The 18,597-nt window shown below is 42.5% G+C and overlaps 1 protein-coding gene across 1 annotated transcript in view; it reads left to right on the top strand.

The window, feature by feature from the left end:
* ITPRID2 (ITPR interacting domain containing 2) overlaps window positions 1–17,873 on the top strand; it is a 179,767-nt gene extending 161,894 nt beyond the window's left edge. The window contains exons 18-19 of the mRNA XM_069225457.1: window positions 14,959–15,083; window positions 16,782–17,873. Of these exons, the coding sequence (XP_069081558.1) occupies window positions 14,959–15,069 (111 nt within the window). The 3' untranslated portion in view covers window positions 15,070–15,083; window positions 16,782–17,873. The remainder of the gene's footprint in view (window positions 1–14,958; window positions 15,084–16,781) is intronic.
* The last annotated feature ends 724 nt before the right edge of the window (window positions 17,874–18,597 follow it).

Below are 18,597 nucleotides of genomic sequence, written 5' to 3'. Positions count from 1 at the left end.
ATGTTCTTATCAAAAGACAACATGACATCCATGTATTATCTCAACAAACAGGGAGGGACACATTCATCCCAACTCTCCCTTCTAGCCTAGAACATTTGGAAGTGGGCAATCCACAACCAAATTCATCTATTAGCACAAAACATTCCAGGGATAGACTATCACTAGGGAGATATCTTCAGCATAAATCACCAGCAAACTCACAAATGGGAGAATCATCCTCAAGTACTTCAAAAATACTTTCAAAAGTGAGAAACACCAAGCATAGACCTGTTCACAACAAGCGAAAACAGAAAATTCCAAAACCTTTCATCCAGACCCCCACATCCCCTATCCAAGGGCAATGCTCTGTGGATCAATTGGTCAGGGATATTTGCATACGCTTCCCCCCCCCCCCCCTCTCCCACTCCTTCCGTTTCTGGTCAACAAGTTGCGTCAAACTTCACTCAGCATGATACTCATAGCACCAACATGGGCATGTCAACCGCAGTGCACAACATTATAAGACCTGTCAGTAGTACCATACTCCAAACTCCCAGCTAGACCAGATCTGTTGACACCAAAACAGAGGTCAAATCAGACATCCAAATCCCAAGACACTCAATCTAGCAATTTGGGTCCTCTGGTCATAGTTTGGATATTTAAAACTCTGACCAGAATGTATGGAAGTTATTAAGCAACCAAGAAAACTCACTACTAGACAGTGCTATGCAAACAAATAAAAAAGATTTGTATATTACTGTCAGTCCAAAAATATTGACGCTCTTACAGCATCAACACAAGAGTTTGTATGTTATTTACTTCATTTTCAAAAAACAAATTTAGCATTCTCTTCGATAAAAATTCATTTTACTGCAATTTCAGCATATTTACAAAATAGACTACATAGCTCTTTAATTAGGGTTCCTGTCATTAAAGCTTTCATGGAAGGTTTAAAACGCATCATTCCACCCAGAACACCACCAGTTCCTTCTTGGAATTTAAATAAAGTGCTTACACGACTTATGGGACCACCATTTGAGCCTATGCACTCGTGCCAAATTCAATTTCTAATATGGAAGGTTGCCTTCCTAGTGGCAATTACTTCTTTAAGAAGAGTAAGTGAAATCCAAGCCTTTACTCTTGAAGAACCGTTCTTCCAAGTACACAAGCATAAAGTTGTACTACGAACAAACCCAAAATTTCTACCTAAAGTGGTTTCACCATTTCATATAAATCAAACAGTGGAACTTCCAGTATTTTTCCCACAGCCAGATTCTGTGGCAGAAAGAGCTCTACATACATTAGACATCAAAAGAGCTTTAATGTACTACATAGATAGAATTTAACAGTTTAGAAAGACTAAACAACTATTTGTCGCTTTCCAAAAACCTCATACAGGCAATCCCATATCAAAACAAGGTTTAGCATGATGGATTGTAAGATGCATCCAAACATGCTGTATAAAAGCAAAAAAACAGCTTCTAGTTACTCCTAAAGCACGTTCTGCACGAAAAAAAGGTGTGACAGTGGTTTTTTTAAGGGACTATACCAATGGCTGAAACATGTAAAGCTGCCACTTGGTCAACACCACATACTTTCACTAAACACTACTGCGTAGACGTATTATCACGACAACAAGCCACAGTAAGCCAAACTGTACTAAGAACATTATTTCAAACACCTTCAACTCCTACAGGCTAACCACCGCTTTTTTTTTATAGGAGGACAAACTGCTTTGTAGTCTATGCACAGCATGTGTATCTGCAGCTACACATGCCATCGAACGGAAAATGTCTCTTACCAGTGTACATCTGTTCGTGGCATGTTCCGCTGCAGATTCACATGCACCCTCCCTCCTCCCCGGAAGCCTGTAGTCGTTTAATTTACAAACATTTATACATATGTATATACATTTACATTAGCATGGACATCTCTTACTTTGCACCTATAAACTCTATCACTCTTTCCTTTACCCTCTGCGGGAAAACAGTCTAACAATGGAGTCGATGCCCATGTGCAGTGGAACCGAAGAGGAGGAGTCACTCGATCCAGTGACTCAAACACTTCTTCAAAGAAAAACAACTTGTAACACTCCGAGCCCAACACTAGATGGCAGAATAATGCACAGCATGTGAATCTGCAGCGGAACATGCCACGAACAGATGTACACTGGGTAAGTGACATTTTCCATATATAATGGTTTTCATCATAAGCAATCAACATAGGCAAGGTAACTAGTTATAGCAGCCCTCTGTCTCTTACTTTTCATTCTAGCTCTAGAGCCACTGGTGGCAGCAGTACCCAGTGTCCAGGTTCACAGGTATATAAACACCTGGTGGGGAATACAAAACTCTGTACTGCCTTGACGACATATTGGACATGCTTGCAGACCTGATTGATTCACTCCTTGTGCTGATAGATTTGATCTGAGTTTTCCACAATTTCTGATTATCAGATTAACTGGGACAAATATGATGCACTCCCTCCAACCCCTGCTACGACAAGAATCACTTGGAAATTTCTAGATTCACTGGGTTATCCACAAATTGAATTATCTATGCATATACTTACTTGCAGGGCTGCAAAACATTATGCAGGATAACCTAGACCGGTGGTTCTGGGGACCCCTTGGTGGTCCATGATGCTTACTCCAGGGGTCCAAAACTGCTTAGAAAATTAAATAATATTAATAGATTATTAAGGTGTATGTAAACAAAGTCAAAATGTAAAATTTAACATTCTTATGTTCTATAAATGTGAAAGAATTTGAAATTGGAGACTGAAAAATTCAGTATCCCCATATTGATTCGCAGGAGCGGTGAAACATAATACAGTATGGACAATGAGTGGCCTCAATTGAATTTAGAAAAGCTACAACCTTGCCACTATTTTTGATTTTCTAAATCTATTTGTTTGTGAAATAAAATAATTCATAATTTGTGCATTTGTTTGATGAATGTTCGTTTCCATATTTTTGTGTATTATTTTGTGGTTCAAATTGTTGAAATTACTTAGGTCAGAGTCCCCATATTTCATTAATGACTCAGTGGGGGGTCTCCGAATTCAAGGAAGGATTCAGTGGGGGTTCCTAGCTTCCAGTAATGATTACGTGGAAGTCCGCAGAAATCAAAAGGTTACAAACCACTGGCATAGCCCCTCAAATGGATAAGCTAAAGAATGACGTTGCCCAGTGGTCTCAGTTGAAGCAATCTCCTTATGTTGAAGTCCAAATGATTAAAATGAACATCACGCTCTGCACGAACTATGTTTTTGCAATGCTTCTGCTTTGTGTTTTGCACAATATCTAGAAAACACTTTGACCATTGTGGAAATCGTACTTCTGTTAAATTAACAAAACTCTGTGCATCCACTACATCCTGGTTGGGCTTTCCTTACCCCTATATAGAAACATACTGGTTCTCCTGACGTCTAGCACAGATTAGGTTCTATGCCTGTACTTCTTTAGAAACACCTTTCTGGGTGAAGTTGGGACATGACATAAGGGATTAAACCAGATATACAATATAGTCCATAAACAGAATGCTGACCTGAACTCTGTATTATGCAACTGCATATGCTTGGCACAGGTTAATTAGCAAAGACTGCTACATACGTACATACACACACACACAGGCAAAAGTATGAGGTAATGGTAAAATTAATAATGTGGGGGAGAGGAACAGCACCGGCCAGAGTTCATTTCATGCAGACTACCTCCGTTGGTCAGCATGTCCAGGGGAGTGCTGATTAATAACTAGAGTTTGGGCTTCTATCCAAACACTTCTGAAGCTATCAAAGACTTCTCCACTGTGTCAGGAAGGTCTTGTGCCTTGGCCCTCTGGCAAAACAGAACTCTATCTTACATGGCTTGGTGACAGGGAGTATCTATAAATGTGTACTTTCTGGGCTTTATTGATCCCCATCTGACCACACCTTCTCACGCCTTGTGTCTCGAGACCTCCAGAAATGGTAGACTGAGAGGCTTGGTCTAACGTATGAGGTGGAGCGCTGGGATGACTTGCAATAGAGACACGCAGAGTTCCTTCACCAAGCAAGACCCAAATGTTATTTGATGATCTTGCACAGGTGGCACAGGATGCCGTTAAAGGTGCATAAATTGGGCCTGGCTGACACAACTCAGTGTTGGAGATGTTGCACCCCACTTAGTGACATTCTCCATGTTCTATGGGAGTGCCATAACTCAGGCCATACTTGGGATGCAGTTTGGTCAAGAATGGCCTGCACACAAACCATTAGCTCTCTGTTGACTAACAGAGCAGCACTTCCACATGATACCTCGGACTATCCGGCAGTTACGGAGTGTAGTGGCCACAGCTTTAGTAGCAGCTAAAATGTGTGTGCTTTGCCTCTGGTGAAAAGAAGAATCCACATCTAAGGAGACGTAGTTAAGAGAAATGCGTCACACAGCAGAATTTGCACGCGTCATATATAGACTAAGTGATCATGTGGAAAAATGTAATGACATCTTGGGTGGGGTTTCCTGCATGAGGTGCACTAGACTACCCTTAAAATATAAACCCTGAAAGTGGCTAGTACAATTACGAAACTAGCAGGGATTGACGTAAATGAGGCATTTCACAATGTCCTCCACCATAAAACACTAATCATAGTGTTCAATTTACTATCCATTCCTTGAGGTGCAACATGCGTATGGTGGCATCCCCGAACGGCTTCAGTCCCTGGAAGAGTCTTAGCTTTGGGAGGGCATGGGTGTTCCATTCACCACTAGGTATGTCGCTGTGAATGGATACCTCCTGCAAAATCCCTATGGGCTTATTTTTTCTTCCCTTTATCCTCCTCTATAAGTAGTTATTTTCTCAGGTTTATCTAGTGTACTACCTGCTTTGCTCTCGGACACGTCCCTCATCACGACTGCTCATGGGCATATATTAATTTTTCATACCCTTAGCACTGCCTGATCTATGTAAAGCTTTTTGAGACCTAATACATATTTTACGCCCTCGATGGAACTGCATCCAGGTTACTGCATGACAGAAGGGCACCTATACTGCGGTTAAATTGTATGATAATACTTAGAAATAGGCATATAAGATAGTAATTTTTTTTTTCTCCATTTTTTACTAAGAGTGAACTGGTGGATGCAGCCACGTAGACTGTTATTTTTGCTATACAAGACCTGCCTGTTTGCGGACATTAGTGTTCCGGATTATATTCGGTGAAGATATTGGCTTCCCCACTTTGAATGTTTGGACAGTGACTGAACGGCCAGTTGCTTTTTCTGGCATCCACTCTTTCTTGGACAGCGATTTTTTTTTTTTTGTTTGTTCTTGTTCTTTTCTTCCTTTTGTGTTGCTCCCATTGTTTAAGAGATTTAGTTGATTGTCTTGTCGTATAGGATATGTATGTTGTCTGTCCGCCTCAGTGTCTTTAACTTGCTGAATGAACAGGATGTATTGTTGAATGTAAATTCAGTAAAGATGCTATATTCAAAAAGCCTATCTCACCTCTTGCCACCGTAAGTCTCCTCTGAAATAGATGCTTGGATCAAGGGGCATAACAGAGACCCCCACATCCCCTGCTGTGAGAGGGAGGGACAGGCTTAGCCATACTGGAGGAAGGCTCCCCCTCAGCCCCTTCTTATGTGAGTCTGGGGACCTACATGCGCATAGCTTGCAGAGGGCCCCTTCACATTTTTTTACGCTACTGCTTGGATCCTGCCCCCCATTCCGGATTCATTCCACTGGTGGCTTTTTATGACAAAATTATGTTTTTAGTAGACGTGTTTCTACAACCACAGTCCACAAAAACACAATATTTTATCTGATTTGCTAATTTATAATTTCTGGTTTCTACATCAAGAAACCAAAGCTATCCACTGCCCCATCCGTTCTCATGGTGTGGCCTCCTTTAACTCCTTTCAAATTGAATTCCACCCCCTGTCAGACTACTTTCCCTTTGCTTTCCTTCTGTTTCAGAAATATTTTCTTCTCAGGATCCAAGAACATACTCCAAACAAAGGAGTCCTTATTGTTTGGTTTCCGGTTTCACACTGCATTATTTTATAATGGGGTACTATGATTCTCCATTATAAAGTTACCAGTGCACTGGAACCATCATTAGCACAGTTGATCGCTTTGGAAGACACTCCAGTTTGTGGCACAGTTTCCTTCAAACCTTTCGTCAGATGAGGAATTTAAATTGTTAGGAAAAAGATGATTAACTAGTCTGAACAGGTCACCTTTTCTTCCAAACACTCTGCACAGGATGTGTCTCAGGGTCCTTAAGGTGACTCATGCCGTTCTCTTGTCATTAAATCCCTGTAGTGCTTTGGTGACCTTGCCCTTCAACAGACGTATTGTAGGTTAAAGGAAGATACCCTGCTCAGAAGAGTTTGCAGCTTTTTATTTTGCTGCTTAGTGTGCAAAACCATAGATCTTGCGTCTCCACCTCAGTAGTAACATTGTGTCCTAAAAGGTCAAGATGTATGCCACGTTTTAGCTTTTAACTCACTTTCTTTGTCTTAGAAGTGTGGCTTGCTGCTTAAGCACGTTGACCTGAAAAGTCCAGCTCTCTAGAGGTGGGGAGATGTGTTTTTGGTTTTAACTGCGCTTGAAGACCAATGAGTCTTGAAGATGATCAAAAGGGGCAGTACTCCTGTCTTTGCCCTTTGTACTATCAGTTGCTCTATACTGATGCAAAATAATCCGATTGGATGGCAGTTCTGAGATTCATTGGAGCTTTTAACATCTTTTATTTTGTCCTTGCATTCTTAGCTATGATAGCCCGTCCTAGAGATTTTATATCCAGTGCCACCAGGGGCCCAAACCAATCCATTTTCACTAGGTGCACTTGTAGAAAATGTGCTGCACAGATAAATGCACTAATCCCTACAATCAGAAATTGCATGTAAATTTGAATCCTCAAGCTGAAGCCAAAACTTTGCTACTCATTTCCACTGAGTTTATTTGATGTCCTTTTCTAGTCTTTTCATGTACTTGGTGAGCGTGAGAGAAAACTGTCCGTTAGGAGCCAGAAACTCCATGCCAGCCATCATTTATAAAAGTGAAAGTGAAAGTGATACCAGTGCCAGTTTCTGGTGCTCTTTGCCTCTGCCTCGCTAAGCAGGATATATTAATTTGAGGATTCCTAAATTGTCGCCTGGTATTTCTACGAGAAGCCTATACATAAAATTGCACGTTATGCATCAGAAACTAAAGTTATTGTCTTGATTCACCTGCTCATTGTATGTGGCATGAGTCCCATTATTTCTCAGGCTCATGGTAAATTGTGATAGAGACCTCTACTTCATAAATATTTACCCTGGAGGAGGGTAGTATCTCAAAAACTTGGTACCAAATGTGCTCAAATTGTCCTAATCGACCTACTGGCATGTCCTTGACATTAACAGCAACTTGCTAATCAGCAGAAATTGATTCAGTGTTTTCCTAATGCTAGGTTTACTGAAACATGGTGGGCCTTGATGTGGACTTTTCCAAACAGTAATTAGTTGACAAGTCACTGGTGAGCTGTGCTTTGTCTGGTGATTATCTTCTCATGTGGTTCATACCTTAGCACACATTTTAAAGTGAAGTCTGTCAACTGAGTCAGCCAGTTTTCAAGGAAGACATGTTCTCAGTGAGCTTTGGCACAGTGTTAACTGAGGAGCCTTGGCACATGGATGACGTGCACCAGTGACATGGTGGCGTATTTTAAGCCAGCAGATAGATTTTAGGCAATGACTACCACCCTGCGTGGTGGTGGATGTTAAGGCGCATTGACTGGGACTGCTGCTGGCCAGTCTAACTCCAGTCTACAGATCATCATAGGGTCTGTAACCTTCGTCATCCGAGTGACCAAAAAGGAATCAACTGGTTTGGTCTGCCAGGTCTTCAAATGTAAGACAATCTGGTATTGAAGGGAACAGTAAAGAGTGCACTAAAGGGTGCCTAGCGGAGGATGTCCTGAGCTTTCAGCCATAGCTAGCATTGAAGAAGTCTTTTTAGATAGTGTGGATTTGAGGCGACTTCCAGTACTCTGGGGATCCCTTGAGGCAGTATCCAGTGTATGAGATGTTGAATAAGTGAGAAAAGCCTTCTCCAGGGCCCCCCAGTAAAATCTGCACCCAAGAAAAAGACTACACCACTGGTTTCACAGCCAGCACTTGAGGAACCTCTCTCTGGTATCAGCCTTGAACTAAGCCTGAGCTCCAAGGCAAGTAAAAGCTTCAAGAGGGCATGCCTCAAGCCTCGAACTGCCTTCAGAACTGCTTCAGCAGTCAACACTATTCACTCTTCCAGAGCCATCTTAGTACTGAAAGGAAGGCTCTACACCGGTGAAGCCCTAAAAGCAATACCTTGACAGCGAGAGACACCATCTGGACCCCGAGAGCATGGTCTGCCCATATCTGAATCTTGCACACACCAAAGTCAACCTCTGACCAGCCACTGGCTTTGAGTAAATCGCCATCACCAGAAGATCAAATTGAGCAGCCTAATAAGGCAAAGGAGGGTCTACATAAACCGTGTGACAAGATACATTTAATCTCATCCACCAAAACCTACAGCAACTGGCCAGCCCCATGCCAATAAAACTGTGACTTATATTTGAGGAGACAATTTCAAAAGAGCTTGCAACATTCCCAGTACCTAAGATGGATAGCCATAGGCAGCAAAGCCCACCACATGCAGTGTCACCTAATCAGTCTACATCCCCTCCCCGACACAGATCCTGACACTACCACTGGCATGATTTGAATATTAAATGTTGATCCTCCAGGTGACTGTTCTTTGGGAGTGTACCTAGCAAAGCCATCGCCACCCGATGATACCACAGCCTGCCATGCAATCATCCAGCATGTGACAAATCATCATAAAGTGACACTTCATGTGGTAGAGTAAGACTTCCTCATCAAAACGCTGTTGGAAACAGAGCGGCTGTTACATGGTCCTAAAGAGTAAGCTGAAGTGCTCAGCTGAAAACTGTAAAGACTCCCTCAAAATCAAAGTTTTTCAGAATATCCATAGTTAAAGACTTTATAGAAGGCCTTAAGAACCATCTCTTAGAAAAACACCAGTCCTTGATGGTCTAAGTTTCTTCTGGAGCTTTATTGTCACCTAACTCATAGGGCTGCCGTTTGAAACATTAAACTCTTACCCACTGCAGTTCCTTTCATGCAAGGCTGCTTTTCTCATTTTAAACTCTTCCCTTCAGTGAGTAAGTGAACTGAGAGAAAGTGAACTGCAAGCTATAATGATGGAGCCGCCGTTTATTAAAGTACCCAAAAATCGGGTTGGACTTAGAAGAAACTCTTGCTTTTTGGCTGGAATAGCCTCCCTTTTCATATCGATCAAACCATTGATTTATCAATATTATGCCCCCAATTTCAGTAGTTTGTGGCAACTTGCCAGAAGCCGTCATGTTTGATTGTACCAAATCCTGAAGAAAAATTAAACGTCTTTGTGGCCTTTCACAAGCAAACCTATTTCCAAAATGAGTGTCACCATATGGATAGTCAAGTGTGTTCAAGTTTGTTACGTCAGGACCAAAATCCTACACCAAGAAGGAGCCACTGTGGCTTTCTTATGCAAGATTCTTCTTACAGACACATGGAAAGCTATAGTCTATCCCACCATCCAGACTTTTACTAACCGTTATTGTGTGGGCACAGATGGACCCACAAGAAGCACAAGCTGGCCAAACTGTTGTGAAATCTTTGAATCTTTGTTTCAGACATTGTCTTCTGCAGCTTGCAAAACACTGCTTTTAAAAGGGAACTGCTTTTAAGTCTCGCATGCTTTCCAAACGAAATATTTTACCTCTAACAGTCAGTTTGCAGCTTGTAGGTCTGTACATTTGCAACTCATCCCCACCTCCCTGGATGGAAGGTCGCAATATGATATTTTCAGCGGTAAAGTCTCAAGTACATATTTGTTATAAACAGACCCGCCCTGCTTTGCATTACTACACCCTCAAACTCTCACCTGTAGAGAAAAATATAGTGTAAGTTAGAGTCCGTTGTGGGTTTTTGGGGTAGGGTTCATGAGTCACCTTAAAAGCGAAACCTCTGCTTCGTGAAGAAGAAAAAACCTTGCAACATCCGCACCCAAAACTAGATACCTGGAGTGGGCTAAGCATGTGAATCTACATCAGTACAAGCTGTAGATAGGTTGTTACTTACCTATAGTAGTTTCCTTACTATCTTCAGTAAGTTGTTGCATGTTATTTAACTATAATAGTTTCCTTACTATCTTCAGTAATGCAATACATTACCTCTGGGTACCTTCTCCCTGCTCAAGGAGATCTCTCTCTGTAGCCTGCCAGGATGATACTGGTATAGGCATTAGTTAAGCACAGGTACAGGTTTGGGGATCTGGTATGTGTCGCTGTAGGGGTGCTGAGATGGCTCCCCATATCAGGCACAGGCTGTGCGATTTAGGTCTGCTATTGTGGATGGCAAAGTCAGCCTGGACTCGATATGTCCATCCACTGCAACAGTGGTTCCCCTACTCACTTCGACTCCCGATTGGATATACCTCAGTTGCAAGAACTTAATCGAATATACAAGTTTAATACAAGGGGGAGGGCAGACTCAGAGAGTAGGGCGGCAATGGAGAATGACACTGGAGCATGTGAGATATGTTTCACAGAACACCAGATTGAAATATTCACAATTCAATTATGTTAATCAAACTTACCTGACACCACATCGCTTACATAGTATGTTCCTAGAAGCTTCTCCTTCATGCCCAAGGTGTAGCCAAGACGATGCTACTTATTTTTACATATGACGTGGGAATGCCCGGTGTTACACAACACATGGTCACATAAAGTGCAACAAGTATCAGACATTATAGATGTATGCCTCCCACTGGACCCACTCTTCTGTCTACTGGGGATAGCTAAGAGAAACAAACAGACTAACCATTATCTAAAATTTGTAGATCCTGCATTTGTGCTGTTCAAACGACTTATTGCTATGTCTTGGAAAGCACCCCAACCCCCCAGTGTGGAGAACTTTCTGCCACAGTATCCCGCTGGGCTGCGGCAGAAGCTGAAGCATTAGACCAGGAGTGATGCTCGCTGATTCCCCCCGGGGGAATGAGAGCACCAGCCTGCAAGGCTCACCCCTGCCAACAGTGAGACCTTCCACTGCACAACCAGCCATTACGTGATAGTACTCCGTGCAAATTAGAGTCAAGGCTCTCTCTTCTACCTCTCCTCCTCCAGCCCAGATGGTGCATACTTATCCGTCCCCCAAGGTCCTTGATGGGTGGTGAGGGGAATGCACCACATTTGCGCCCTGGGCGGACACTTTGAACATTGCTCGGGGATCATTGGTCTCCAATCGCTCGTCCTCCACCCCCTGACTCCGAAGGCTCCCCTCTGGGACCCAGAGTCCCTGTTGGGTGACTTGCCATGGATACCCTCCGTCTCTAAACTGCACATTCCAGACACATTATATAGTTCTTATCTTCACCAAGTTTGGTTTCCTTTCCCCGTATTACTTATATGAGGGCCTAATAATAAGTGACGCCAGCCAACCACATTATGAAGTGTGTTTGTTATTATGGGATTGTGGCACATGGTTGAGACAAACTTAACTAGAAGATTAATGTATACCTAATTATCGCATTGACATATAAATCCATTGAGGATGCGGCGTATGAATATGATGTCAAATTACCAGCCGATGTATGATGTTATGTATCCCTTCACTGATGAGGGGTTGTAGTGTAATTGGCGTTGCTATTACCAGCTATTTACCATAGACTTGAAAATCAATAAAAAATATACTTGAAAAAAAAGCACAGGTACAGGTCACTTCTGTTCACCCCAGTGGTTAGATGTGCACCACCACTCCGTGAAAAAGTCCCATGCCTTCATCCCAGATTCCTTTGCATGCATTTAGTCCCTTGCTCCAGTCTCAGATTAAGTCCCGCTTTACATGCTCCATGGTTGTGGCATATCTTGTGGTGGGCAAAGCTCGCACACCCACTGATCACAGCAGCAGCTTCTCACTGTAGTGCCCTAAGTGGCAACCTCCCTTTGGAACAGGAGTTGCTGGGAGGAGTTCGTGCAGCAGGTCCTACGCTGCAGCATGACGCTTTGGCTGTTGTGGTCGTTTGGGCTTAGGCAGGCTGGTACTCAGTCACAGCAGTTGCAGCCTCTGGGCTGATTCATCAGTTGTGATGTCTTTGGTAGTTGCGGCCTTCCTAGCCAATCAATCACCTACTTCAGCAGTGAGATGGCTCCTCTTCTCGGGCACCAGCAGAGGCAGATTCAATTCTCAAACCACAGCAGGATGCCAAATGACAGTGGCATTGATACGTTCTCTAGATTTTTCTAGAGGCACAGGTCCGTTTCTAAGCCCCCTGGCATTGAGGACATAGGGTGCCAAACAGGGTCAGAAAAAACTAGTTATACTGCAACCATTCCACAACCACAGAGATATATTTGAGGTGTGTTTCAGGTAATGTTCAATCCCGTGAGACATTACAGGGATAGTTAGTGGCCCCCCAAACACCTACACTAAAGAATTACACACTTAGGAGCACTAGAACATAAGGGACATATCTTAAATATTTACTCAAAAACAGAATTCCTACTCTAGTGCACATGATGTGAATTGTAACCACAATAAAGACAAATGAAAAGCAACAGAAACGTTCGGCAAACGCCTAAATAGGAGTAACCACTTTAACATGGTTATGGTGATAAGACTGTAGCAACTCTGCCCTCATTCTAACACTTGTAAGTGCTAACCTAATCCTACCACGGCAGAAAATAAAACCCATTTTGAGTGTCAGAGATGGTACACACACTGATCAGTAGAGCTTATTTTCAATGTGGCTCAAGGCCTGCTGTTCTAATCTCACTAGGTCGGCTGCAGTGATAAGTGTGGGTTAAATGCCTTGCGCCCTAGAAGCCTCCAATTGGGAATGAAGATATGGTTCTGAGCGGCCTGTCTTAGTGTCACCTGGCATGAAGATTCCCCTCTGCCCTTCACTGTGTGCTTGACGTTCATAACAGACCTCCAGTAAATTACACACATAGGCCCTCATAATGAACAAACTGGCAAAACCGACGTGTTCATGTTGGCGGTCAAAACACTGACCGCCAGCGTCCCCGGATCACCCCTGGCCGTATTAGGAACACTCCTCTGGGCCGGCAGGTGGAAACATTGTTTCCACCCACCGGCCCAGAGGAATGCCTGGCTGGGACATGTGGAGCCGCTGCCAATGCCTCTGTGCAGCAGGTGCAGCTGCACCCATCGCGCAGATCACTGCCCGAAAATCAAGCAGTGACCTGTGCGATGGGGTACTGCACAGAAGCCCCTGCACTGCCCTTGCCATGCCCGGAGGCACCCCCTCTGCCAGCCTCCCTTGTGAGTTCCCCGCCAGGGAAAGGCTGGAGGATTAGGGATCATTATCCGAGGGGCAGCACTGCTGCCCTGTCGGTTAATGATTCCGTACACCGCCAGGCTGCCTGACGGAGGCAGCCTGGCGGTGAGTGAGGGCTGCCGATGGCTGCCCTCAATGTGTTCTTTATGTGGCGGTGTGGCCCGTTTTTACCTGCCACCTCCAGCATGGCGGGCCCCACCACTATGTTCAAAATGACCACCATAGTTGTCAACCTTATAGAAACTGTTCGATATCAACAATAGGCTAATGTAAACCGAACATTTCCTTGGGCATCTCCTTTACAGTCTCTCCTGCAGGACCTGGCACTCTTCTTGCCTCTTTGAGCAGGCATGCAGGCAGGCTTCTGGGTACTAGGCACACCCTCAGTTCCTCAAGCAGAAAGTGCAAACTTCCGGTAAAACCCTTTACCTCCAGGAAGACTGTCTGTCATGCAACACTAGCCTGATCACAGAAGCCCTTTCTGCACTCTGCAGAGCACACCGTTACTTGGTCATGGGGAACCTGAAACTGCTGAGAAAGAACTATTTAGCAGCCCTTTGCTAACTAACAAGGTCCTCATTGAATTTTTAAATGTAATTATGTTTCCATCCTCCTCGCTTTGGTGCCTGGAACGCCCCCTCCAGCTACAACAATACACACAATCCTCCATTTGTGCAATGCTAAACCAGAGGTGTTCAGAATAGATCCCACTTGCCGCAATACTCAATCTTACAACAGAGTCCTACCACTAGCCAAATATTACACAATAGCTGCCATTGCCACCATGGCTTTGTGATGCACCCAGGGCATGGACAGTAGTATGTGGTGCACCCTCAGAGGCCAAAGAACAGGTTTGCACCTCTCATTATCTGGGACAGGCATCGGTCTCTGTGCAGAAGCCAAGGCCAAATAAAGTCAGGACAGCAGTATCACATTCAGTCAGGAACTCAGGGCTTGGATACATGCCTGATTACCATGCAGAGGACTTTCCCATCCTAACAATATAAGTTAAAACAAAATCCCCAATATCAACAGAATTTTCTAGGCGATAGCAACCTGTTTTCCCTAACAGACACCCGTACTGAAAACCAAACTATCAACAGTTACTACTTTTGTGTATGTTCTTGCCGAGAGGTGTGGTCACACTACAAATCATGAGGTGGGGCATATTCATTCCCCTGGCAAGCAAAACTGTCCCTGATTCTCTAGGTTTCTTATGGGGCTTGTAATACTCATATAATTGGTAAATGATGATAAATTGCTGTCTTGAGAGGCCTACCGACATGTAACCTGAGATTGTCGACTGATATCCTTCAAAAAAAGCTATACAAAATGATTGACCGGATTTATTTCGAAGAGTAACTATTTGATCATCCTAAATTGAATCATAGCATGAGGTAATTGCATCCCCCTGTATGTATGATTTGTATGATTGTTGTATACTCTTGTAGGTAAAGCTGCTCCTAGGCCATACATGCTACCCCTAACAACCTTCAAATATGTACAGGCAGCGGTATTTTCTATCAGACTTGTTTGTGTTAGTCTCTCAGATGCCAAGTCATAACCTGAAATCCTTTATGGTTTTATATTTTCCCAGATAAAAGAATCCATTGTTGGGGATATACGAAGAGAAATAGTAAGTGGCCTATTAGCAGCTGTATCTTTTCCAATGAGGTCACCGGATGGGAAGCAAGATGGAAAGCTCTGAAGAAGCAGATGGAGGTAAACACGAGCTTTAAAAATTAATGCAAAACTTCCTTGCTTTGATTTAGGGTTGTTTTCTGACTGCTGTGTTCCACTTTACTGTGATTCTGAAAGCATTGCAGTGGAGCTGTATTTCAAGTTTATAGTTGTCCGACATACATAATTCGCACTAAATTGTTATGTGTTCTTGATATGTATTTGTTAAAGGAATCCAGTTTTTGTTTCTCCATCTGAGGTTGCCTGATTGTTTTTTTGTTTTTTTGTGACTGATGATGATTTCATGTACTTGACACCTTCTAAGAGACAAGAGACACTACTTGACCTACTACGGAAGAACGTGTTTGTTCTTTGAAGCTTCTGTATTTATCTAAAGTGCATGTTTGTATTGCTGATGACCTTTTCAGTGTTTTGTGTGAAGTGAAGTGGTTGGTGCTTCTGGCAATGGGAGCCAGCATGTCTTCCTCTCTGAATAAGTTGATGAGAGCATGAATTAATTGTCATCTTTTCCGTCTTCTAGCAAAGGAACACGTCTGTATTGTTAGCCTTCAATCATTCTAGAGTTGAAATGATTACCTACGTGTCATCAGTTTGCACTTGCTGACCAATTGGAAGCTTTTCATCTTTCTGGGAGTGGCCCTTTACATCTAATGGCTGCTTGTTTAGTTGATACTACATGTGTATTTGGGGGTTTGAGAGAGTTGTGGTGGTGGGAGAGTGAATATACTTCTTAATGCATGTGGAGATGGGGGGTGGGGGGGCTCATGAGAGGACCAAGCAATGTATAGAGGGATCTCTGTTTTCTCACTTCGCTGTATTTCTCTGCATTTAACTCTGCCTTGCCTGGTTTATCTTCTCTCGGCTGCCTTTGAATCTCATTTGTTAGAGGAACAGAGTGGTTTTGATCTTAGTAATTATCATTGTCTGAAAACTCCTCAGTTTTGCTGTGTGAACCTGTTCTAGAATCACACGTTGCATATCATTCAGTCATTGAGTGGCAGGGCCTGAATAGCATCTGGTTAATGGGACAAGGTTATTTTGTCTCAACAATATGCAGTTGATGGGACTCTTGATAATGATGATCTGAAGCCCACAGTGTTCCACTGCATGTCCACCAACTTCAGATTATGTACTCAAATGAGGTATTAATTACCTATGCCATTTCCATCCTTAGTTTTTAGACAGTTGTGTGTTCACTTCATTGCAAAGACAGCCACTTAGCGTAGGTCACCAGCAGGAGGCATATTTTAGGTGAAGCAGAAAAGGACCTGGTGATGAAGTAGAAAGCACAATGATCAGTGCAAAGGGGTAGCAGTTCTGACACAACCCCCTGTCCATGCCCAAATAGTAGCGTGGCCACTGGAAGGAGTGAGTACAGAGGCACATGCTCCATTTCAAAGTTTGCATCAGTGTCCCCGACCAGATGTCAAGTTAAGTATAAAACTCTATGAAAAATCTTGAAGTGCAGAAGTGTTTGTAATGGTAAGTAGCCTAATACCACTGTCGTTGAATTTCTGCCTGTGCGGTTTTGTTGGTGAATGTGAATAAACTATCCTAGTCCTCTTACATGATAAAAAAAGAGAATATGCAGTTGGTGTGCAGGTATTCTTTTTTTTGGGGGGGTGGGGGGGGGGAATTTAATTCCTTTTCTGGATATATTATTTCTCGTTCAGACTTTGATTTAAGTGGGATAATTGACCATCTGCCTTTCATTTTTAGGGTTGATCCACAGCCGTAAAAGCTGTTTCACTACTTAAAACAATGGATGCAAGAGTGATACACTGAACATGTCAAGCAATCATCGGCCTGCGCTTCAGGAAACACTATTGCTGCTGGGATGGGCTACTGTGTTCAGAATCTCGTTTTACAGATACATATAGATTTCCTTTGACTCGTGTACATAGTATGGGCACTTGGGCTGAGCTTACTGTATTACTTTTCTAAACTTAAAAAAACAAACTGTGGAGGTGTGTAATGATTCATATTTATTTGTATGCCTGTTATTGGTCTGATCCTGTGTGGAGCTATAACGTGAAACTTGAATAATTCACTACTTAATGTACATCGTGTAGTTTACTGTGTTTTCGGTCTTGCTTCTTAAAAACACTGACCTCCATGAGGTACGTATTGTGCAATAATTAACTTTAAGAGCTTGAAACAACCAAAGACTTTTTCTAATTACTGTTTGTTGCAGCTTTGTAAACGGAAGTTCCTATGAGCTGTGTAAAATTTGCACACGTTTGCTCAATACTACTAAAAGTTCTTACACTGAACGTTGTATCTTTGTAATCTAGATAAATATTCTATTTTCTAAATTCCAATTTTAATGTTTAACTGTGTATGCTCATTAAATGTGCTCATGTATAAGGGTAAGTCTTCTAAATTTAGATTACTATTTGAAAGATTATGCCAATATTGTGGGCTTGTGACTGGAACAGGATGACCTCTGCTGTATTATTTGGGGAAACAATGCAGGTTAGCTCATTTTCCTCACATCTGTGGTATCGTTTCTTCCAGCTGTGCCAAGTAAAGACTCACTGGCTCTGGTGACAACATGAACTGCTAATTGACAATTTCCAATTAAAGAAGATACTCTAACACATGTTTTGAACTAAAAAAGTTTGATTGTGAACGAAAACCTATTTTATACTTAGGTAGTTTTCAACAAAGTTCATATTATATTAAATAATAATTTGATAAGTTTAACTGTAACTACAATAATAAAATATATCGTATATCCTAATAATTTACACCAGCGTGTTTTGGACTACACAAGGGCTGATTCTTAAACATTAAAGTATTTATTTTGCAGTTGTTTCTTTCCTTGGATTCTTTGATGGAGTAAACCTGCCGGTATTACATTCTTTGTTGATCCAGGTTCGCTGTCTTTAATAGGCCAGTTGGAAAGAGATGTTAAGTTAATAGGTAGAAAAATCAGTGTTTGTGGTTAATGATTGTAATGCATCTTCCCCACTCTATACATAACGTTCTGCATATTGCCACCTTTAGACGTTGCCTCTGGTATAAGTGTGGCTACTATTTAGCTAATGTGTTGAAGCTTATGAAGTTATAATATTTGGTCCTACTTGGGTCTGGGATACTGCAATCCCTTGAAAGCTCATCTGCCTCATCGCCACATCTACCTACGGAGGGAGCAAAATGCATCAATTTATCTTTTTTGGGATTCAGAAAAGGTGGGATCATGTCAAAGCAGTTGAAAAGCTCTGCCTTGTCTGCCGGATAAAAATAGACCTAGTCCAACCTATCTTATCCTCTGTATACAAGTTCATGCACCTATTAAAAATCTAACAAGCATCAACCTCCATCTGGTAGATAAACCACCTATTAAACTTCGCCTTGAGGAAGAAAATGTTTCTCGTATCCACACCCTACCTAATAGAATTTGTTACTGCAACAGTTGCATCAAATCACCTCCTGAATGGCCTTAGGCAACGTTTTGAAGATGTACCTTTTATAAAAGATTGCTGAGACTACTATCTTTTTTCCAAAGACCAACACCCAGAGACAAATTGGT

The sequence above is a fragment of the Pleurodeles waltl genome, chromosome 3_1 (assembly GCF_031143425.1).
Source record: "Pleurodeles waltl isolate 20211129_DDA chromosome 3_1, aPleWal1.hap1.20221129, whole genome shotgun sequence".
Taxonomy (NCBI): domain Eukaryota; kingdom Metazoa; phylum Chordata; class Amphibia; order Caudata; family Salamandridae; genus Pleurodeles; species Pleurodeles waltl.
The sequence above is the reverse complement of the archived record's forward strand: the minus strand, read 5'-3'. Positions and strand labels throughout refer to the sequence as shown.